The sequence below is a fragment of the Cetorhinus maximus genome, chromosome 23, assembly GCF_964194155.1.
Source record: "Cetorhinus maximus chromosome 23, sCetMax3.hap1.1, whole genome shotgun sequence".
Lineage (NCBI taxonomy): Eukaryota > Metazoa > Chordata > Chondrichthyes > Lamniformes > Cetorhinidae > Cetorhinus > Cetorhinus maximus.
In genome coordinates this window covers 53,722,394-53,745,051 of record NC_135901.1, presented here as the reverse complement: position 1 = coordinate 53,745,051, position 22,658 = coordinate 53,722,394, and the positions used below count along the sequence as shown (strand labels likewise).

Genomic DNA, 22,658 nt, shown 5'->3' with positions numbered 1-22,658 from the left:
TGTCAACAGGTTGGGTAACTGAGTGAATCCCTTCCCACACGTGGAGCAGGTGAACGGTCTCTCTCCGCTGTGAACTCGCTGGTGTACTGTGAGTTGTGATGACCACCTGAACCCAGTCCCGCAGTGGGAGCACCTGAATGGTCTCTCGTCAGTGTGAACACGTCGATGGGGCATCAGTTCCCCGGAGCTTTTATAGCACTTCCCGCAGTCTGAGCATTTGAATGGTCTCTCCCCAGTGTGAATTCGCTGGTGTTTCAGCAGGTTAGTTGACTGAGTGAATCCCTTCTCACACACTGAGCAGCTGAATGGTCTCTCCCCAGTGTGAACTCGCTGGTGTGCCAGCAGGTCAGATGTCTGAGTGAATCCTTTCCCACATGTGGAGCAGGTGAACGGTCTCTCCACAGTGTGAAGTCGCTCATGTTTCAGCAAGTTGAATGGCTGAGTGAATCCCTTCCCACACACGGAGCAGGTAAATGTTTTCTCCCCAGTGTGAACTCGCTGGTGTGTCAGCAGATGGGATGAACAAGTGAATCCTTTCCCACACATGGAGCAGGTGAATGGTCTCTCTCCGGTGTGACTGTGCCGATGAGTTTCCAGTTCAGACGGGTAATTGAATCCCTTCCCACAGTCCCCGCATTTCCATGGTTTCTCCCCATTCTCACTGCATTTATGTTTTGACATGCCTGATGATCGGCTGAAGCCTCGTCCACACACAGAACACGTGTATGTTTTCTCCCCACTGTGAACGGTGATTTTTCCTTCCATGTTCAAAATCCGATGATATTCAGGTTTTGATAACTTGGGCGACTCCGTCAGATCCAGATGTGATGTGTGGTTTGAGTTTCCCGACTGCAAATCCTCCCCTTCTAACACCCTGTGGAATTGATTTAAAACATAAAAAAGGGAATGAGAGAGAACCCACAAAAACACAAAGGCAGGTTGTGAAATTGAGCTGAATGAATCTGGGAATTTTTGGGGCCGGCACGAGGAAAAAGTGACCATGAAAACTGCTGGATTGTCATAAAAACCCAACTGGTTCGCTAATGTCCTTCAGGGAAGGGAACCTGCCACCCGGTCTGGGCCGACACAAGACTCTGGTGTCAAAAATAAAACAAGTATTAGGGGCAGCAGGAGACAACATGGCCCTTCGAGCCTGCTCCGTCATTCAACATGATTGTGGCTTCTCTTAGGCTTCAACTCCACTTTCCCGTCCACTCCCCATATCCCTCGACTCTCTGAGACACCAAAAATCTCCCCATCTCAGCCTGAAATATATTCAATGATGGAGCATCCACAGCCTGCTGGGCTGGAGAAAAGGAGAGAGAAAGTCAGAGAGGGGAGTGGGAGAGGCAGGGGTGAGGAGAGGGCTTTTCAGGGACCTATAAATAGACCAGAACTTTGACAGAATCTCCCAAACCTTCAACCTCTACCCCCGAGAAGGATCAGGGTAGCAGGTGTATGTGAACACCATCACCTCCAAGTTCCCCTCCAAGTCACACACCCTCCTGACTTGTCTGACATCCAGAACTGGATGAACAGAAATTTCCTCCATTTAAATATTGGGAAGATTGAAGCCATTGTCTTCAGTCCCCACTACAAACTCCACTCCCTAGACACCGACTCCATCCCTCTCCCTGACAACTGTCTGAGACTGAACCAGACTGTTCACAACCATGGTGAAATATTTCACCCCAAGATGAGCTTCCAACCACATATCCACATCATCACCAAGACCGACTATTTCCACCTCAGTAACATCGCCCGACTCTACCCCTTATTTTAAAATTTCTGCATGGCTGCTCCCTATTGCTGGAATCTCCTCCAGCATCACAACCCTCGGAGATATCTGCGCTCCTCTAATTTGGCCTACTGAGTGTTCCTGATTTCTATTGTTCCACATTCGTGCCCATTCTGTCACTTTCCAAGGCTCCAAGCTCTGGAATTCACTCCCTAAACCTCCGCCATTCACTACCTCTTTTTCCTCCTTTAATTTACTCTGTAAAACCCACTTCTTTGACCAAACGCTTCGTCACCTGCCCTAATATCTCCTCATGTGGCTCAGTGTCAAACCTTGCTTTGTAACATTTCTGTGAAATGCGTTGGAACATTATCTTACATTAAAAGTGCTCTATAAATACAAGTTGTTGATTTGGACATATATCACTGTTCTTTCATCATCACTGGGTGAATAACCTGTAACTCCTTACCTAACAGCATTGTGGGAGCACCTTCACCACACGGACTGCAGTGTTTCAAGAAGGTCAAACATCATCTTCTCCACAGGCAACTGGGGATTGGCAATATTTGCTGGTATCTGTGTACAGGGAAACAGAGTTAATGTTTCAGGGTTCGCAGAATGATTTACACGAGTAAAAATGCTGCAGAATTTGATGATCAATATAAGCTCAGAAGTGGAATAGAAATGGACTATAGCGCAGGAAAAACAATTCCTGACTATGAAAGATACTGTGGGAAGATAAAGCTGGGAACCAGCAGCACATGGTCAGGGGATGGGCAGCAGTGGAAACCTCATTGAGACACGGTCAGCAGAAGTAACAATAAAATACTAAACATAACTCAGATAGATCCATTATTAGAGACAGAGGAAGGTGGACAATGGTAGAGAGGTGATCAGGGAGGGCAGGGGTGAAACAGAGCAATGGATGGACATGGATTCAGATCCACAGTAAAGGAGTCACACCAGCCCCAGAGATTTGGAACCTCTCACAGAAAACAGAGCACAGCATTAAAAGCTCTAAATTGTAGACGGATGGTGAAAAATATTCACCTCAGAAACAATATCACCATTTTCAAATTTAAACTCTCCTGCTGGAGCCTGCAGCTGAAAAGATAGCAGAAACACTGGAGTCAGAGAAAAATCTCCCAGTTGAGGAAATACCCAGGAAGCAGGGTGATGTCACCATGTAATTGTCAATGTGCGATGATGTCACAGTGTAACTGTCGATGTGTTATGATGTCACAGTGTAACTGTCGATGTGCGATGATGTCACAGACACAGAACATCTGGGTCTGTGCAAACCAGTGATCACCAAACATTATGAAGGATGTGAGGGTCCTTGAGAGGGGGCAGAGGAGATTTATCAGAATGGGTCGAGGGATGAGGGATTTTAATTGTGAGATTAAATTCAAGAAACTGAGGTTGTTCTCCTCGGAGTAAAGGAGCTTGAGGGGAGATTTGATAGAGGTGTACAGGATTATGAAAGATAGTTAAATAAAAGCTGTTCCCATTAGCTGATTATGAAAGGATTAAGGGACAGAGATTTAAGATTTTAGGTAAGATCCACAATGTGAGGAAGAGATTTTTTACCCAGTAACTGAAAATGACCTCAATGCTTACATTCAAAGGCTGGTGCTACTCAGGTCCTGGTGAATCAAGAGACTTTCAGATTTTGTCGTGATGTTTGGTTTCAGTTTCTCATTTCCCTCAAGTATCCCTTGAGTTCCTCCTCTTCTAACATCCTGTAAATGGAATTCAAAAAATCCATGAGGGTCAATCCAGGATTGAAATTCAGAAAGAACAAAGTTTCTCTTGGTCTGAGTTTGCTGTGTGTAAATCCTCCCCTTCTAACCCCCTGTAAAGGGAGTTTCCAAAATCCATCCCTCAGTCCAGGATAGAAATACACAGTATTCTCTCCTCCTGCAACCTGGACCAGGATGGCCGCGCATGCGCTCTGCTGCACATTGTCCCTATAAAGATGGCGGCCGTTAACCCGGGCCTGGCGAAGGGAGAAATCCAGACTTTTTCGGCGCGTTCTCTGCAAACACAAGACCAGTACCTTGTTATTTCGTGTCTGCGGCCTGCACTGAGTCGTTATGAAGCCTCCCTGCCCACTCCGCTGGCTCCATTCCTCCTCACACACCCACTAACTCTGTTAGTTTGCTCCACTCGACATTATCACACCCGCTCTGAGCAGCTTCAGTCACAGACCAGCACTGCGCATGCTCATGGATCCGACCGCAATGCGCATGCCCCACCACACTCAGCACTGCGCATGCGTGTGGCGTTGCTGTTGTGAAGGTAGGGCATATTCTGCCCCGCAGGGAATGCTGCGTGGCCGCTCCGCCATTGAAAGATCACGTTGTAGGACAGAAACCTCTGTCCTGTAATCAGAATACGATGAGTGCCATAGGGGAAAGACATAAAATTGTTGAATCAATGATACAGCGGCCAAATTGCTCCGGAGTCCACTGCAATTCTCGCCTGGATGCAGAACAAACCCCGACAGTTAGATCTGAACTCAGTGTAGTCTCAGCAGATGGGGTGAGCTACTAACATTTCCCCCGATACATGGAACATTTAAACCGTGTCTTGCCAGCATCTCTGCTCTGATTGTGGATCAAATCTTTTGAACTTTTAAAGTTGGAGTGTTAACATGTGGGCAAACTGAACACGTGAAGTATCTGAATGGTCTCCCACCAGCAAAACTGTGTTGCTGTGTCAGTAAATGGGATGAGAGTGAATCCCTTTCCAATTTTAACTGTTGAACAATCTGTTTACAGTGTGAGTTTACCTACACATTTTCAGCTCAGTCATGCATCTCGAAATCGACTGGTAATTGGTTCCATATTCTTAGCACTACATAAGAAAAAGGAGGAGGAGTAGGCCATTCGGCCCCTCAAGCCTACTCCGCCATTTAATAAGATCATGGCTGACCTGCTAGTCACCTGAAATCTGTATCCCACCTATCACCGATAACCTATCACCCCCTTGCTTCCCAAGGATATATCGACCTCTGCCTTAAAAATATTCAAAGACTTTGCTTCTACAGCCTTTTCAGGAACAGAGTTCCAAAGTTTCACGACCGTCTGAAAGAAAAAAAAATCGCCTCATCTCCATTTTAAATGGGTGACCCCTTGTTTTTAAACAACGATTCTGAGTTCTAAATTATCTCACAAGAGGTAACATCCTCTCCAAAGCCGCCCTGTCAAGTACCCCGAGGATCTTATATGTTTCACTGATCAGGTAAAGTAAAGCAAAAAATACTGCAGATGCTGGTTATCTGAAATAAAAACAGAAAATGCTGGAATTCTCAGCAGATCTGGTAGTGACTCTGGAGAGAGAGACATGGTTTTCATTTCAGGTCTGTAACCTTTCATCAGCACTGCACCGCATCTGAAATGTTCATAATGACTCTCAATCCAAAGATGTAGTAAGGGAACTCAAGAAGGAAATGAAAATCCACTTTGAGGAATGGAATCCAATGCGAATGAAGGGTGAACTGCCCGACTGACCAGAGACAGTCAAGGCACCTTTCCCTTCTTTAAGACACTGGAACAGTGACTCTAATGTTATCAGTGAAATTAACTGATTTGAGACATTGAAAGGATTCTCGTTACTGCACATCAGGAATTCAAACCTAATACCGGCTTCGGGACAATCAGAATACTTGGTAACAGGCAAGACAATGAAAAGCTCGAAGGGAGACGGCACCGGTTGTAGGAGAGCCGGTTCCCGGTGACATGGATGTGTCTGCAGTGGGTGGGATCAGACTGTTTCCATGTATCTGGAATGAATGTCCCACCCTTTATTTTGGAAGAGTAAAACTGATAGAGCGCGATAGCTATCTGGGTAGCGGCAATCTGAAGATTAGACTTACTGACACCCTGGTTTGGATACCTTGTCAGTTAGGTTTGTGTAAGTGTCTGTGACGCAATTGGTCAGCGTGTTTCCCTGTTAACTGAAAGGTTTGTGATTCAAAACCACCCAGGGGGTGAAGATTTTTACTGTTTTTCCCCCTCATCACCAATCATTGCCACACAGTTCTGGATTGTCATTGGGTACTTGGGCTGCAAGATATCCCCAAACGGTGGCAGGTCTTTTGTTGTCCAGTGAGCTCCCACAAAAACAGCTTCTTTTTAAAATTACGTTTTCTGTCAAATACAATGAAAAAGATTTGGACCCACTCTGTACCTTCATCTAACCCATTAGAAATCCATGAAATTGTTGGAATCAAACGAGCCCCTCAATTATTCTCTCTTCCTCAACTCCGCAGTGAGTGAGACAGGGAAAAGCAGAAAAGCAGCAATATTCCGGCCCCGCACTCTCCAATCACCCGCTGCCAGCAGAAAGCGGCGACTGCAGCTTCAATCAGCGGGTTACTGCCCATCCCTGGGACGCAAGATACTCCAACCCGGACCAAACCTCCCAATATACCGAGCACAGACTCAGGAAAACGCAGGTAGATTATATCCCGGTCACTAAACCTCCGAGCAGCATTTACAGAATACCCGAGTGAGTGAGTCACAAATAAAAGTCACACAAACTTTCTAAACTTTTCACTGTAAAATTCCTTCATTTTATTGAAAAGCTGACTGTTGTGAATCTGAAAATGAGCTCGATAGGATTTATGTTACCAAGTGACTTGTTTTCCATTGTTTGTCCATCAGGTTTGGATTTCAATTTGTGTTGGATGTTGATGCGAATCTGATTTCAAAATGAGGACACAAAGCAGCCAAATATTAAAGGCAGGAGAAAGTGCTGAGGAAAATCGATCACAGTTCTTGGAAGGAGGTGCAGCTAAGAAGTGGAAGATGTGAATGATGTTATTGATGATTGAGGGGAATGCATTGCAACTTTGGGGCATTTGTAGGCCGATTGTGTTCCACACTTTTAAATTCCGACCAAGCTGAGGTATCAGGTAGAAAGCAGCAGGTTTAGCCATGTATGTTGAGATACGAAACAATTCTTTTCCTTCCTGGCTAGCTCAGTCGGTTGAGCGTGTGACTTTTAATGTCGGGGTTGTGGGTTCGATTTCCATGCTGGTGCTGTAATACTTTAACGATCTGAATAAGAGCCGTACGGACTGGAAACATTGGCCCTGTTCATCGCTTCAGCTGCTGATTTTTCCAGCATATTTTGCTTTTGTTTCAGATTTCCATCATTCGCAGTAATTTGCTTTTATCTTTTTACTTTGAAATCTTGCTGCTTAAATAAAACAACAACTAATCACTGCGGCTCCTGTGAAACTTACAAGGCAGACATTCATCACTGAAAGCAACTGACACACATCAAATTCAAAGTACTTTCATGTCGCATCTCTTTCTGCTTCTGTCTCGCCCCCAGCTCCCTCTGCCCGTCCAGCTCCCAGGTCAATTCGCTGCTTGATGCAGACACAGTCGATTCGTAGGAATTGGTAAAACTCGTGGGTAAAGAGACACCTGGATCTCACCTTCCTGGTTCTCCCAGATACTAATTACAGGAATGTGCACAGTGCCGATTATCCACAGTCACTCTCCTCCCAGTTGTTCAGCTGTTTAAATGATTTTCACACTGGCTTTCAATGTGAAGAAAGCAGAGCTGTGATCAGTTGATATTGTTCAGCAGATGTACTGCAGGAAGGTACATGACAGGCCGATGGTAACAGTGTTCTTTGGATGCGGTGAGCTCCAGTGAAGGATTGGCACCATTAATGTGTCGCTCAATTAGTCTCGTGATAAATCTCGTGCTGGAAATTACAAGAAAACTCGCTGAATTTGCTCCGTGTTTTAGTTTCAAAAGAGCCGAAAACAAGGTAAGAAAGTACATCTCGCTAGAGTCAGTTATAAAATGGCAGAATGACCCGTGCTGTTGGGAAACATAAAATTATAGAAAGTCACAGCACAGAAAGAGGCCATTCGGCCGGGCGTGCTGCTTTCAAAGAGCAGTAGTGATTGTTTGATCTATCAGGATTGATATTTGTGCCAGTGCAAACAGTAGGCAGCAAAATTCGTTCTTCTCCCACCCATATTTTGCGTCACACCAACATTTCTATAGTCAGTGCTTTGCAACCAGCCCTTCTCCTCCTCTTCCTTCATTCCCTCACTCCACTTGAACCAAGTGTGATGTTTTCCAGCTCTTGAGGTGCCCTTAAACCCTCACTCCTCTGATTCTGGTGGGGCTTTTAAACGTTTACAAACAATGAATAATCAACACTCGTTCCAAAAAATGAAATAACTCGACATTCCCTGACCGGGAATCGAACCCGGGCCGCGGCGGTGAAAGCGCCGAATCCTGACCACCAGACCACCAGGGAAGTTGGGCTGATATTTTTCGATTTGGCTTATCTACGCTGCTTTTGCCTATTGTTTTCCAGTTCAGATTTCTTTCACCTCAAAACTGCCTGTTTCGGTTCAAGATAAACGACTTCTTCAGCCAATGAAAACAACGGTTGCTATGATCTGGAACATGAAATCGACAGTGAGGTGAAATAGCCCCACAAGCTGCACATGCGCAACTTTCAATTTCCAAAACTCGCTGTTGGTCCAATGGAAGCGCCGATTCCCAGTCACTGGACATCAGGGAAACGACCAATAAGGCTTGACATTTGGATTAGGGAGGCAACTTTTGACATTTATTTTTCATTCCCGACCTCCTTCAGAGACAACTTTCTCCGACTAATTGGTCTGTTTAGGTTGAACACAAGCGACTTCTTCACCAATGAGAAAAACAATTGCTGTTAGCTGGAACATGAAATACTTTCCTCCTTTAAGACAGCTGTTATAACCTCCCCCTTTGAACGAGCTTTTAGTCATCTGACCGAATATGTGGCTCAGTTTTACACTTTGTAATATAATGATTCTGGGGAACGCCTTGTGACGTTTCATTAGGTTAAGGCGCTTTATAAATATAAGTTGTTGTTGTAGGATATATATATAGAGAGGGCCACTCTCCTGTTTTATCGTTCACGCTGATACTTTTCTCAGCGACATTTTAACATGAATTCACACAACTAATGTGAATCAAGTTTGCGACGTTAAAAACGTTTTAACCCCCTCAGGGAACTGAACCACATTGACAATCGCAGAGGAGCAGACACAGAGAGATATACACCGAGAGTGACAGAGGCCTAAGGAGAGACACACACCCAGAAAGCAAGGGTGTTATCAACTTGGCTCAGTGTTTGTTCCATTTCCGAAAGCAAATTCCCTGAATGCTGACAAATGAATGGGAATCAGAAAATACGGACGTATTTTGATGGGTTTCCTTCTAATTAACTGATAATTCGTTTGGTTAAAATCAACAATGGTGAAAACTTTAGTCAGCAAGATTCCAACCCTTGTGCTCATGTTTACAAAAATTTAAATTATCGTGATTTCGCTCACACTCATCTAAACAAGCTTGGATAATGCTCTTGTCAGGTTTCAAACCGCAGCTCCATCATATGTGAAGTGAATATGACCCCCACTCGCCTCTATAAACCCTGTGCTGTAAAGATCCCAATGGAGCTGTCTGGAATGTTAAACTGTGACGTCATGCAGCAGCACTTTGGGTCTTTGTTTTGAAGAAATGGAATTCGGCTGTTCTCATTAGGAATGCTGGAGACAGACTGATCAACAATGTCATCATCAAATGGCACAGCGCAGTAAGAGGACCTTCCATCCATCGTGTCTATGTCAGTTTTGTACAAAGAGCTTTATAATTTATGACAATTTCCTTCTCTTTCTCCTTAGCCCTGCACAATTCCCATTTGGAAACTCCATGTTAAGAAAACCAATATTGAAAGCTTCAGCTCGTTCCTCACCTGAGCCAATACGTACTACTTGCTTCAGGCACTGACGTTTGCAGTGAAGGAGAACAAAGCAATATAATTTACAGGCTAGCCTGGATCTTTTTTTATTCATTCACGGGATATGAGATCCGCTGTCTAGGTCAGCATTTGTTGCCCATCCTTATTTGCCCTTGGGAAGGTGGTCTGCCTTCTTGAACCGTTGCAGTCCATGTGGTGTAGGTACACCAACAGTGCTGTTAGGAAGGGAGTTCCAGGATTTTGACCCAGCAACAGTGAGGGAACGATGATATATTTCCAAGTCAGGATGGTGAGTTACTTGAAGGGGAACTTCCAGGTGGTGGTGTTCCCATGTGTCTTCTGTCCTTGTCCATCTGGCTGGTAATGGTCGTGGGTTTGGACACTGGTGTCTCAGGAGCCTTGGTGAATCCCTGCAGTGCATCTTGTAGAAGGCACACACTGCCGCTACTGTGCGTCAGTGGTGAAGGGAGTGAATGTGGATGTGGTGCCAGTCAAGTGGACTGTTTTGCCCAGCCTCTTCAGTGTTGCAGGGGCTGCCCTCATCCAGGCAAGTGGGGAGAATTCCATCACACTCCTGACTTGTGCCTTGCAGATGGTGGACAGGCTTTGGGGAGTCAGGAGGTGAGTTACACGTTGCACGATTCCTAGTTTCTGACCTGATCTTGTAGTCACAGTGTTTATATGGCCCGTCCAGTTCAGTTCCTGGTCAATGGTAACCCCCAGGATGTTGATAGTGAGGGATTCAGATATGGTAATGCCATTAAACATCAAGAGCGATGGTTGGATTATCTCATGTTGGAGATGGCCATTGCCTGACACTTGTATGGTGCGAATGTTACATGCCGCTTGTCAGCCCAAGCCTGGATATTTCCCACGCCTTGCTGCATTTGGACATGGATTGCTGCAGTATCTGAGGAGTGGGGCATGGCTGAACATTGTGCAATCATCGGCAAACTTCCCCACTGACTGACCTTTAACAACAACTATCATCTTCCTTTGTGCTAGGTATGACTCCAACAAGTGGAGAGTTTCCCCTGATTCCCATTGACTCCAGTTTTGCTAGGGCTCCTTGATGCCACACTTGGTCAAATGCTGCCTTGATGTCAAGGGCTGTCACTCTCACCCCATCTCTGGAGTTCTGCTCTCTTGTCTATGTTTGAACCAAAGCTGTAATGAGGTCAGGAGCTGAGTGGTCCTTACGGAACCCAAAAGGGGCATCAGTGAGCAGGTTATTGCTAAGTCAGTGCCGCTTGATAACACTGTTGATGACCCCTTCCATTACTTTACTGGTGATGGAGAGTAGACTGATGGGGCGGTTATAGGCTGGGGTGGATCATTCTCACTCTTTCATTCCCAGTTTGGTAGAAAGAACGAAGAGAGACATGATAAATTGCAGGGTTTCGGGGAAAAGGTTGACAAGATGGGCAGAAAGACCGCTTTCACTGCTGTAACCATTGTATGAATTCATATAAATAATGCGATAATCAGGGCAACTTCTGTAGTCGTGGCCGAGTGGTTAAGGTGATGTACTAGAAATCCAGTGGGGTTACCCCACGTAGGTTCGAATCCTGCTGACTACGTTTTCCATTACTTCCGATTTTGACCGCGCGAATTAATGATCGATGAATCGAGGAAAAGAGATCCAAACACATCCGTGGTCTCTTATTTCCATTCATTTCTCGGCCTTCTGCAAATCTCCAGTCAGAACTGGAAAAAAAAATTAGCCAATTTGGTGACATGATTTCATTCTGGCATGTGTCTCTCCTTAGGCCCGTCAGTCTCGGTGTATACCTGTTTGTGTTCCTCTGTGTGGGTCAATGTGGTTCAGTTCCCTTAGGAGGTGAAAACATTTTTATGAACACAAATTGTATTCACATTAGCTATGCAAATTCACATTACAATGTTATAGTGAAAAATATCAGGATGAAAGGTGCAAGAGGAGTTTGTCTCTTTCTATATATGGACTACAACAACAAATTATATTTATAAAGCTCCTTTTACCTAATGAAACGTCACAAGGCGTTCCCCAGGAGCATTATATAACAAAGTGTGACACCGAGCCACATACTCGGTCAGATGACTAAAAGCTCGGTCAAAGGGGGAGGCTCTAAGAACTGTCTTAAAGGAGGAAAGTATCGATTTCATGTTCCAGCGAACAGCAATGGTTCTTTCATTGGCTGAATACGTCACTTGTATTCAACCGACATAGACCATTTGGTCAAAGAAACTTGTCCTTGGTGAAGTTTGTAAAAGTAAACTCCACTACAATTTGGCGGCCTATAAACAGCGCCCACCAATGTTTGCTGCCTCTCGCTGTTTCTTAGCTCCACCCAAACTGATTCTACATCTTGATCCTTCAATCTAAGATCCTCTTTCACTAATGTACTGATCTCGTTCCTTGTTTACAGCGCGACCCCGCCTCGTTTTCCTTTTTGCCCATTCTTCCTAAATGACGAATATCTTTGAATATTCAGATCAACCAATCACACTGTTCTTTGAAAGCAGCACACAGGGCCGAATGGCCTCTTTCTTTGCTGTAACTTTCTGTCATTTTATGTTTTCTAACACCACGGTTAAGATGAACTTTCTTATCTTCCATGTGATGCTTTGAATTCAAGACAATTAGCAAATTCAGCGAGTTTTCTTATCATTTTGAGCACAGAATTTGGAACTGGACTCGTTGAACGACATTTAAATGGTCTCAATCGTAAGAAGCAGCTCACTGACTCCAAACAGGCACCGTGAGCGTCAGCCTGTTGTGTGCATTCTTGCTGTACATCTTCTGAGCTATAAGCTAATCACAGCTCCACTTTCTGCACATTGAATGACAGTGTGAAAATAAGCACAATTTCAAATCTTAACTATGCATATTAGTGATTTTCTTTGTGTGCCAATGTGGTTCAGTTTCCCACTTTCACCAACCAAACATTATCCACGTTAGTTCTCTGACTTCATATCAGCAAAAAAAAAAGCAGTTAACAGGACATTTCTCTCTTTATTTTGAGTGGAGACTGTTCAGCAACTAAACTTCTGGATGTTACAAAGCAGAGGATGATTGAAGTTTTCACATGATCTCATTAAGTAGCTGAGAATGCTCGAGGGGCCGAATGGCTAATTCCTGATCATTTTTTTAATATTCTAATTCAGTGTCAATGTTGGTGAAGACAATGTTTGTGTCTAATCTGAATGTGGTAGTGAGGCCGAGCGAGCTCAGCCGCTGGTTCAGGTTTCGATCTCTCTGGTGATTTGGGTTTTACTCCCACTGCTGCCAAACTTTCTGGTGGTTTGTTATTTGAGGCGCTTCCCAAAAACTCTCCGTGCGGTGAAGGAGCAGCTGAGCTGTGCCGTGTTGTATTTCAGTTGGAAGAATAAGGAGAGACAGTGTAAATCCCAGGGTGACTGGGAAAAGGTGGGGCAATGGCACGGACTGGAAGACCTTCTTTCACTGGAACTCGCTGTTTTCATTCTATTATTTTAAACCAACAACATGCAGCCTTTACCCAGTTGTCCTGGCCGAGTGTTTGAGGCGTTTTTCCACGTGGTTCCAATCCTGCCAACTCCCCTTCTTCTCATTCCTGATTGACGCAAACTGTCAGCAGAATAAATTATCAGTCAAATGAAAAAGAAAACCACCCAAACACCCCCGTGTTTCTGGCTTCAGTTCATCTGCAAACATTCACTACATTTGGAGTCTGAAATGGAACAATAATTGGCCAAGTTGGTGACATCCTTGCTTTCTGGGTGTTTGTCTCCCCTTCGGCCTCTGTCACTCTCGGTGTATGTGTCGGTGTGTGTTCCTCTATGTGTGTCAATGCGGTTCAGTTCCCCGAGGGGATGGACACATATTCACCATCACAAACTTGATTAACATTGGTTGTGCAACTTCATATTAAAATGGCAAAGAGAAAAATATCAGGATGAACGATGCAAGTGGAGTTTACAATGTTTGAAAGGAGGTGCAGCAAAGAAGCGGAAGATGTGAATGATGTTATTGATGATTGAGAGGAATGCATTATTACCTTGTGGATTTTGTAGGTCGATTACCTTCCACAGCTGAAATTCAGAACAAGCTGAGGCTCCAGGAGGAAACCTCCCTGAATTTTCACATAGGAAATAACGCGCGTGCATGCCCGGCTCGGCTGTGACAGAGACAGGGCGGGCAGAAGACCCTCTTTGTCTGCTGTAACCATTCTATGAATTCATATAAATAATACATGCTTACTGCCAAGATCTGTAGTCGTGGCCGAATGGTTAAGGCGATGCACTTCAAATCTATTGGGGTTACCCCGCGCAGGTTCAAATCCTGCCGTCTATGTTTTCCATTATTTCTGATTTCAACCATTGATCTCAGAAACAGTAAATGGAATCGACATTTTCACAACACCTGCAGTAGCAAAGTTTGACCAGTGGATGGCAGTGAAACCGTGATTGCTCACATCACATGAAGCAGGCGCTGTCTCAATTATTACTGCATTTGGCACTGTCTCTGTTCATGTTAAATTAGACGCCGTTTCTGTTTCTATTGCACTAGGACATGTCTCTGATCATATTAGAGAAGGTCATCTCTCAGTTGTTTCTGTAATTGGCTCAATCTCAGTTGTTTATGTACTGGGCTAGGGCCACAATACAGTTGGCACTATCTCAGTCATGACTGCACTGAAGCAGGTCTCGACTAGAGTTACAATAGGCCATGCCCCAGTTGGCACTGCACTAGAGCTTGTCTCTGGTTATAGAAAACTAGAACATGTTTTTATTTGCATTTCACAAGACTCTGTCTCAGCTATTACTCCAGGAGAACCTGCCACGTGTCTATCAAACTGGACCCTGTCTCAGTTAATGCTGCACCAATACATGCCTCCATTCATATCACACAATTCCCTGTTTCTGTTGTTATTGTCCTTTATGATGACTTTGTTATTTCTGGACTTGTTCATGTCTCTGTTCTTATTGATCTTGTACATTTGCTGGTATTTACTTCACCAGGCACTGCGTCAGTTGATATTAAAAAGAGCCCTGAATTATGTGAAGCTCCACTAGACCCTGTATCAGTTTTCTTCAATTGGATCCGGTCTGTGTTATTACTACGCTAGGCAGGTTCGTATTACACAAGATCCTGTCTCAATTATTACTGCACTCGGCACTGCCTGACTTATGTTTCACTAGGTCGGGGCCCTGCTTATAACGCACTCAATCATGTCCGCACTTATATTCCGCTATTTCAGAACAAGTTACACGAGACTCTGTATCACACTCGAGCTTGTCTGTCTTTTTAATTAAGATGGATCCTGTCTTTGCAGAGACTTTGTCTTTGTACCTCTGTCTCTGCTTCTATTCCACTCTCCCTTTCCCTGTTTTTACTCCACGAGATCAGATCTGTCTCTCTTACACTGGCGGCAGTCTCCGTTATTACGACTTAGACTCTCTCTGGGAAGCAATTACCCTGAGCCCTGTGCCTGTAATAACTGCCCTATTTCACTTGATGTTGATCCAGGCCCTGTATCAGTAAATATTGCACTCGCCCCGTCTCCACTATTACAGCAGTAGAGCCTGTCTATGTTAATATAGCACTGGTCCTCGTCCCTGTTATTCGTGCACTAGGTCACGTCTTTGCTTAAGTAACATTAGATGCTTTCTCTATTATTACTGCACTGGTAATGTCTCTGCTTAAATTGCACCAGGCCCTGTCTCAGTAATTACCACACCAGGCTCTGTCTCTGTTGTTGCTGCACTATTCTATGTTTCTATAAGGTGGACGTTGAGTTGCAAATGGGCCTCTGACTTTGGCCTAAAACTTCAGATTTCTCATTGTCTGTTTGTTCTGCGCAGCTCCAGATATTCATTTTCATTACAGCCAACAGTGTTACATATGAGACATCGCCTGTTCTGTGTGTCTATATGAAAAGAAATCATGCTGCACAATTCCACAAAGATAAAAGATTTATCCTCACCAGAATGTTTCATTTTATTTTATTTTCTCTTATTCAAACTGTAACTACAGATCGTCTAATAACGTAAATATTCATTGGTAGTATATTCTGTTGTGTGCTCTTGTTTAGAAATTCCTGTCATACCAACCATTTCTTTGCTAAGACCATACTCACTGAATGTCTGTCATCTCTCTACCTGAGCGTCTAACTCACTGAAACTTATTGTTCTCTCTCTCAGATAAAAGCAAAATACTGCGGATGCTGGAAATCTGAAACAAAAACAAAAATACCTGAAAAAACGCAGGTCTGACAACATCTGTGGAGAGGAATAGAGTTGACGTTTCGAGTCCGTATGACTCTTCATCAGAACTAAGGAAATGGAGAAATGCGGTGAAATATAAGCTGGTAGTCGAGGGTGAGACAGGTAGAGCTGGATAAAGGGCCAGTGATGGAGGCAAAGAAGAGTTGTCATAGACAAAAGGACAAAGGGGTGTTGATGGTGGTGATATTGTCTAAGGAATGTGCTAATGGGGACATTAAGAGTAGCAAGCAGGACAAGCTAGTGACAGATGGCCCTAGTGGGTGTGGGGTAGGGGAAAGGGATCGAAATGGGTCAAAATGTGGAGATAAAACAATAGATCGAAATAAATTTTAAAATAGGTAAGAAAAGAAAAATACATTTAAAAATATATATATAAATTATTGGAAAAAGGGGGATCGGAAAGGGGGTGGGGATGGAGGAAAGAGTTCATGATCTAAAATTGTTGAACTCAATATTAAGTCTGGAAGGCTGTAAAGTCGGAAGATGAGGTGCTGTTTCTCCAGTTTGCGTTGAGCTTTACTGGGACATTGCAGCAGGCCAAGGACGGACACGTGGGTATTCTCTGCGTCAGTGTGTGTGTGTGTGTATACATTTGCATATGTGAGTGTGCGCCTGTGTGTGGTCAGTGTGTGTGGTGTGTGTCTCTGTGTATCTTCGTGTGTATATGTGTGTGTGTGTGTCTGTGTCGGTGTGTGCGTGTCTGTGTGTTTTGTATCTGTTCGTGTGTCTGTGTGTGTTTCTGTATGTGTCCGCGTGTTTGTGTGTGTGTGTGTGTGTGTGTCTTTGTGTGCTTCTCTGTCTGTGTATGAGCGTGTGTTTCTGTGTGTTTATGCGTATTTGCGTGTGTTTGTGTGTGTGTGTCTTTGTGCATGTATGCATGTATGTCTGTGTGCACCTGTGTACGTCTGTGTCTTTGTATGTGTGTGTGCCTGTGTGCATGTTTGTCTGTATGTATGTATTGGTGTGTGCCTGTTTATGTGTGCGCATGTGCGTCTGTGTGTGTCTGCCTCTTTGTGTGTGTGTGTGTGTGTGTTTGTGTGTGAGACACGTCATATTGTTTGCAATTGAATTTCACAATGATCTTCATCATCCTTGCATTCATGAAAGATGACGGACATGCAACAAACGAATCTATTCAGATGGGTTGTCTCCAGGTGCTGCACAGTTTCTGATGGTTGAGCTTAATCCTTGAGGGGCAGTTTCTGTCACAAGTGACTCACGTGAAGCTACAAATGATGTTCTGGGTTGTTGTTTCCAGTCTTGCCGTCTGTTGCCAAGCCGCTGTAGCCATTGCGATGCACAACAGTCCACAGGAAGTATCGCCATCTTCCTCCGTCATCATCTAGTGAAATTCATGTAAGATAATCGCTAATTAGGGCCTCCAAGTCACGCTTGTGAGTGTCATACAAGCAGAGCTTTGGGCGTCTCACTGTCCGCCTGGCCCTTAGCAATGTGGCCACCTTCCATCCTGTAAACAGGCCCGAGCCATCCAACCTCCCTCTGTTTGCTGAGCCTAACAGACTTGGGAGCTCTGTCTTTGTGAGGACTGCCGCTTCCTGATTGTGTCCCGACAGGAGATACCCAATAACCACCGCACACAGTGCAGATGGAAGTTGCAGAGTTTCTTTCCATGATTGGTGTAAGTCCTCCTTGTTTCACAGCCAGACAAGGTACTGAGGACACAGCCCGAATACACCATCAGCTTGGCCCCAAGGGTCAGCTTGATGTTAATTCATGTACGTTTCATGAGCCAGGTGATATCTGTTTACCCCGTGTGTGTATCAGGAACTGCATCAAGGAGCAGACTGTCTGTCACTGTGGAACTTGGGGAGCAGTATTAACCAACCACTTCCAGCCGGGTGTTATCTAGTGTGATCAGTGGTGGAAGTGCAACACCTTTCCCTTTAAACATGGTTTTCTAGAAATTTTTCGTCAAATAGAACAAGTTACAAGCATGGGAGAGATGGTGAATGAGTCGCTGTTGGTTTTGCACATTTCTTGTGCACCCCAGTGCGGGGGGTAGGGGTGCGCTTACGCTCTGTCGTTGTCGGCCTATTTCATTGAAAAACGTGCTATTAATTCCAGAATCTACGATCCAAATGTGGTTCTACATGTTGTAGCTCCAGTAAAACCTTTGCTCCAGGTGAGGTTCGAACTCACAACCTCAGAATAGCCGCTGACTGCACTGCTATATAAGTACCGCGCACTAACCAATTGCACCACTGGCGTGCTCACACAGCTCCCCATTTGACCTAGTTACATTTTTCACGGATCACTGGGGTCAGACATGATTCCTTGATGGTAGATTAGTCAATGTGATCTCAATAAATTTTAATGATATTACATGAACTGCAATATATTTTGAATGAAATAAAATGCCGACAATGGGTCAGGGAAACTTTGTTAATTTTCACACACTGAGCATGGACACTGCCGGAGCTCCTGCGCCTTTTTCAATATTGTTTTCCTCAACTCCGAGTTTTCAAAAAGGAATTGGACAAATATTTGAAATGGAGAAGCTGCTGGGTTATGAAGAAAGAGAAAGATTTTGGGACTAACTGGGCAGCTCTTTGTAAAAACCTGGCGAGGGCACGATGGGTCCTAATGAGCTGTGAACTTTTACGATTCCATTTCTCGATCAATTTCTCTTCAGCATTCCTAAATATCCCAGCCCAATCCTATTTCTGCAAAGCATAATCCAGAACTACCGCATCACGACACAGTTTGAAATTCTATACAAGTCCCTTGGGCTAACTCGCTGCGTGGGGTTTCTGTTGTGTCAGCCATGATCTTATTGAATGGCGGAGCAGCACCAAAAAGCTGAATGGCCGCAGTTCCTCCGACCCGGGCTGAATGGCCTCAAGATTGTTACCTTGGCTCTGATTTTATGGAACTGTGAGGGGCTCGAGCGACAAAATGGTCTGTTCCTGCTGCTGTTTGTTATGTTCTTATTCAGCACCAATACCACTCAAGGCAATGGTTACTATCATATTGCCAGCAGTAGTGTGTTTGAGTGGTCCAAGGCGCTGGATTTAAACTGCAGCCTCGATCGAGTCGTGGATTTGAATCTCATCACTGCCAAAGTTTCAGGTGGTTCGTCCTTTCAGACGTTTCATCAAATCCCTTAGGATAGGCTCGGGGCATTTGACACATGACGTGGTTCATCTTGCTAGGAAGAACAAGGGAGGCTGTAGAAATTGAAGGATGAGTGGGAATTGGTGGGGCTGAATGGTCTCATTATCTGCTGTAACCATTCCATGGTTTTACATGAACAACATTTACACCAGTGTAAGGTCTCCAGTAATGGCTGAGTGATTAAGGCGATGGATTGGAACTCCACTGGGATCTGCCCCCGCAGATTCGCGTCCTGCCGATTGCGCTGCTCAGTGTTCTGTCCTTTTGGAACCTCCAGGATTAGTTATTGTCTAAATGGAGTCAGAACCTTCCGAACACTCCCGTCTGTTTTTCCTGTTTCACTTCTGTGTTCCTTCTTTCCTGTTCATCTATAAGCATTCACAGAATCTGCAGTCAGAAATGAAATGAATCTGAGTTAAATTGGTGACATCCTTGCTTTCTGAGAGTTTGCCTCTCCTCAGAGACAAAACCTAGCCCTCTGTGACTCTCGGTGCTTCTGTCTGTGTGTGTTCATGTGTTTGTGTCAATGTGGTTCAGTTCCCCGAGGGGTGAACACATTTTTACCATCGCAAAACTTTATTCACTTGGATTATATATCTTCATGGTAAATGGTACAGAGAATAACAACAGGTGTAAAAGTTGCAAGAGGAGATTGACGCTTTCTGTGTTTATTTAAGTGGAGGCTGCTTATTGATTCAGTGTCCATATGTGACACAGCGGAGGAAGATTTAAATTTTAACTGAGCAACATTTGAACAGACAGTGGATTCACTCAGTGTGATGGTGTGTTCCAGTTCGGTATATGCAATCAGAGAATCAATTTCTATTCGTTGCTTTGAACCCAATCTTTCTAATAGGTTGGATGTTATGCACATGTTTCCCCCATTTTCTCGCTTTATTTGAAATGAATATTCATAAATCTATTTGCGTGGGAACTAACTGATTAACAGCAGAAGTGGCAAAGTTTGGACAAGATTTCCTTCAAGCCAAAGGGCACAAAGCAGAACTACGTCAGTGATATAAGTAGAAGCAGGAAGAGAGGGAATCTATTTGACCCGACGTGGTTTCAAACCATTAAACCTTCAGTTGGAAGCTAATTTCGTTCAAAAAGTATGCTATAAAAACACCCCAATGGTTCAGATTCGGTCATTTCACCTCCTGGCTTCCATTCCCTGTCTCGATGTTGTGCAAAATGTCGTAACCAGCATCCAATTTATGGTTTGGAAAAGAGTAATATTAAACTTGAAACCTTCATTCTGTTTCTCCTTTCACATTTGCTGTCAGGCCTGCTGAGAAATTCCAGCACTTTCTGTTTTTATTATAACATGAGTTACTGTCTTTATCATGCACATGATCACAAGAAATAGGAGCAGGATTAGACAACATGGCCCATCGAACCTGCTCCATCATTCAGTTCAATCATGGCTGATCTTGGGCTTCAACTTCATTATCCTGCCCGTTCCCCATATCCTTTAATTCCCCGAGAGAGCAGAAACCTGTCCATCCCAGCCTTAAATGTATTCAATGATGGAGCATCCACAACTCTCTGGGTAGAGAATTCAAAGATTCACAACCCTTTGGGTGAAGTAATTACTCCTCATCTCAGCCCTAAATTATCGGCCCTTTACCCCGAGACTGTGCCCCAGTGTTTTAGACTCCCTGACCAGTGGAAACAATCTCTGTGTCCACCCGATCAAGCCCCCTCAGAATTTTGTAGGTTTCAATGAGATTGCCTTTCATTCTTCTAAGCTCCAGAGAATAGAAGCCCAATTTATTCAGCCTCTCATCATAGGACAACCATTTCATCCCTGGGACCAATTTAGTGAACCTTCTCTGTACCGTCTCCACTGACAGTATATCCTTTTATAAATGTGGATATGAAAACAGCACACGGGATTCTCGATGCCGTCTCACCAAAACCCTTCGTTAAAGACTTCTTTATTCTTGCTCTCCAATCCCCTTGTAATAAAGGCCAATATGCCATTGGGCTTCGTAACTTCTTGCTGCCCCTGCATGCTAACTTTCTATATTTCTTGTACAAGCACACTCTTTGAACATCAGCACATTCACTTTCTCACATTTTAAAAGCATTCTGCTGTTCTAATGTTTACAACAAAGTGAACATATTCGCACCTGCCTACATTATATTCCATCTGCAATCTTGTTGCCCACTCAAATCACTTTGCGATATCTTTTTGCAGTGCTCTCCTCTAAGGTTACCTTGCCACCAAATTTCATAAATCTTAGCTACAGGCCCCAGTGAGAATTGAACTCACGACCACTGCTTTATAAGACCAGTGCTCGAACCACTGAGCTATGGAGCCACTTGCTGCGTCATACCGACAGTAAACCTCCTAGTGGAACGAGGAACAGGACAAAGTTCTGCATGGATGATATTTGATAGACCTGGAAATGTCTAAGATGGAGAACAGAGAATTAAAAGATGCGACATGAAAGCGGCAGAATTTGATGTGTGTCAGTTGCTTTCAGTGATGAATGTCTGCCGTGGTAATGTGGTAATGATTTTACTGCCGCATGTTTACACTGACACAAATATCACTCCTGACCAATCAATCGCAACTGCTCTTTGAAAGCAGCACGCCAGGCCGAATGGCCTTTTTCTTTGCTGTAACTGTCTATAATTTTATGTCTCCCAGCATCATTTCCCAGTCATTCCGACATTTTATTACATTCTATGGGAACGTACTTTCTTACATCCTCGCTTTTGAAGTCAAGGCACTGAGCAAACTCAAAGTTTTTCTTTAATTCCAGCACAGGGTTTGGAACCAGACCAGTTGAACGACACTTTATTGGTGCCAACCCTTCACTGCAGCTCACCCCTTAAAAACAGTGCCTGTCATTGCCCGAAGATGTCGTTTATGATAAAATTCTGTTGCAGAAACTTATCTCTGGTGAAAGTATCTGAAAAAGGGCAAATGCGGCGTAGATAAAGCATGTTGCAAGAGTTATAGACAGCTTTCCTCTTAATTTAGAGGTGAGGATTCGGCCCTTTCACTGTGGACTCGATTCCCGGCCAGGAGATGAAGGTTTATTGATCTGATACAAACTGTTAAAACAGGCCTGATTTACTTATTGATTGAAAACCGAAAGACACAACAGCTCCGCCCGAATCAGTGGAGTGAGAGTTGAAGTTTCACATCAGAGCTGCAAATGTCACACGTGGAACAGCTTCGAGAAGAAATCCAGTTCCTAATGTCCGAGAGATATCAGTTTGGACTTTTTGCATTTACACATTCATTCTCTCGATGTGTCCATTGACATAACCACTCGGCCACATGGACTCGGTGTCTGTCTGTTTAAATGTTGCTCAGTGAAAATTTCAATCACCCTCCTCTTTGTAGCGTGCAGACACTTAGTAGCTGAATAGTCTCCACCCAAAAATGCAGAAACAAAATTCCTCTTGAACATTTTAAACCTGTTTTTATTTTCTCTCTACGATTTTAATATGAAGCCAAAAAACTAAGGTGAATAAAGTGTGGATGGTGAAAATGAGGAACTGAAGCACATTGACACACACAGCAGAACACACACTGACATGCACACCAAGAGTGAAAGAGGCCTAAGGAGAGACAAACATCGAGAAAGAAAGGATGTCACCAAACCGGCTCAGTTTTGTTCCATTTCTGTCTGCAGATTTCGTAAATTCTTGCAGATGAATGGAAATATGAAAGTGCAGGAGTTTTTGTTTGATTCTATTTAATCGATAACTAATCCTGTTGGCACCTGG

General features: G+C 44.1%; 3 protein-coding genes and 3 non-coding genes across 6 annotated transcripts in view; 2 read left to right on the top strand and 4 right to left on the bottom strand.

Moving 5' to 3' along the window:
• The window catches only part of LOC144698306 (uncharacterized), a 119,378-nt gene that overhangs the window by 7,026 nt on the left and 89,694 nt on the right, over nt 1–22,658 (top strand). The window lies entirely within an intron of this gene.
• LOC144698562 (uncharacterized) overlaps nt 1–22,658 on the bottom strand; it is a 1,040,782-nt gene that overhangs the window by 949,573 nt on the left and 68,551 nt on the right. The gene's annotated exons all lie outside the window — the stretch shown is intronic.
• On the bottom strand, nt 7,962–8,033 carry trnae-uuc (transfer RNA glutamic acid (anticodon UUC)). Its single transcript has one exon. It is a non-coding gene; the product is annotated as a tRNA-Glu (tRNA).
• trnas-aga (transfer RNA serine (anticodon AGA)) lies at nt 11,026–11,107 on the top strand. Its single transcript has one exon. It is a non-coding gene; the product is annotated as a tRNA-Ser (tRNA).
• Nucleotides 13,024–22,658, bottom strand: part of LOC144698561 (uncharacterized) — a 134,149-nt gene continuing 124,514 nt past the window's right edge. The window contains exons 3-4 of the mRNA XM_078570493.1: nt 21,251–21,326; nt 13,024–13,116 (exon numbers count right to left, since the gene is read on the bottom strand). Of these exons, the coding sequence (XP_078426619.1) occupies nt 13,024–13,116; nt 21,251–21,326 (169 nt within the window). The remainder of the gene's footprint in view (nt 13,117–21,250; nt 21,327–22,658) is intronic.
• trnai-uau (transfer RNA isoleucine (anticodon UAU)) lies at nt 21,162–21,234 on the bottom strand. Its single transcript has one exon. It is a non-coding gene; the product is annotated as a tRNA-Ile (tRNA).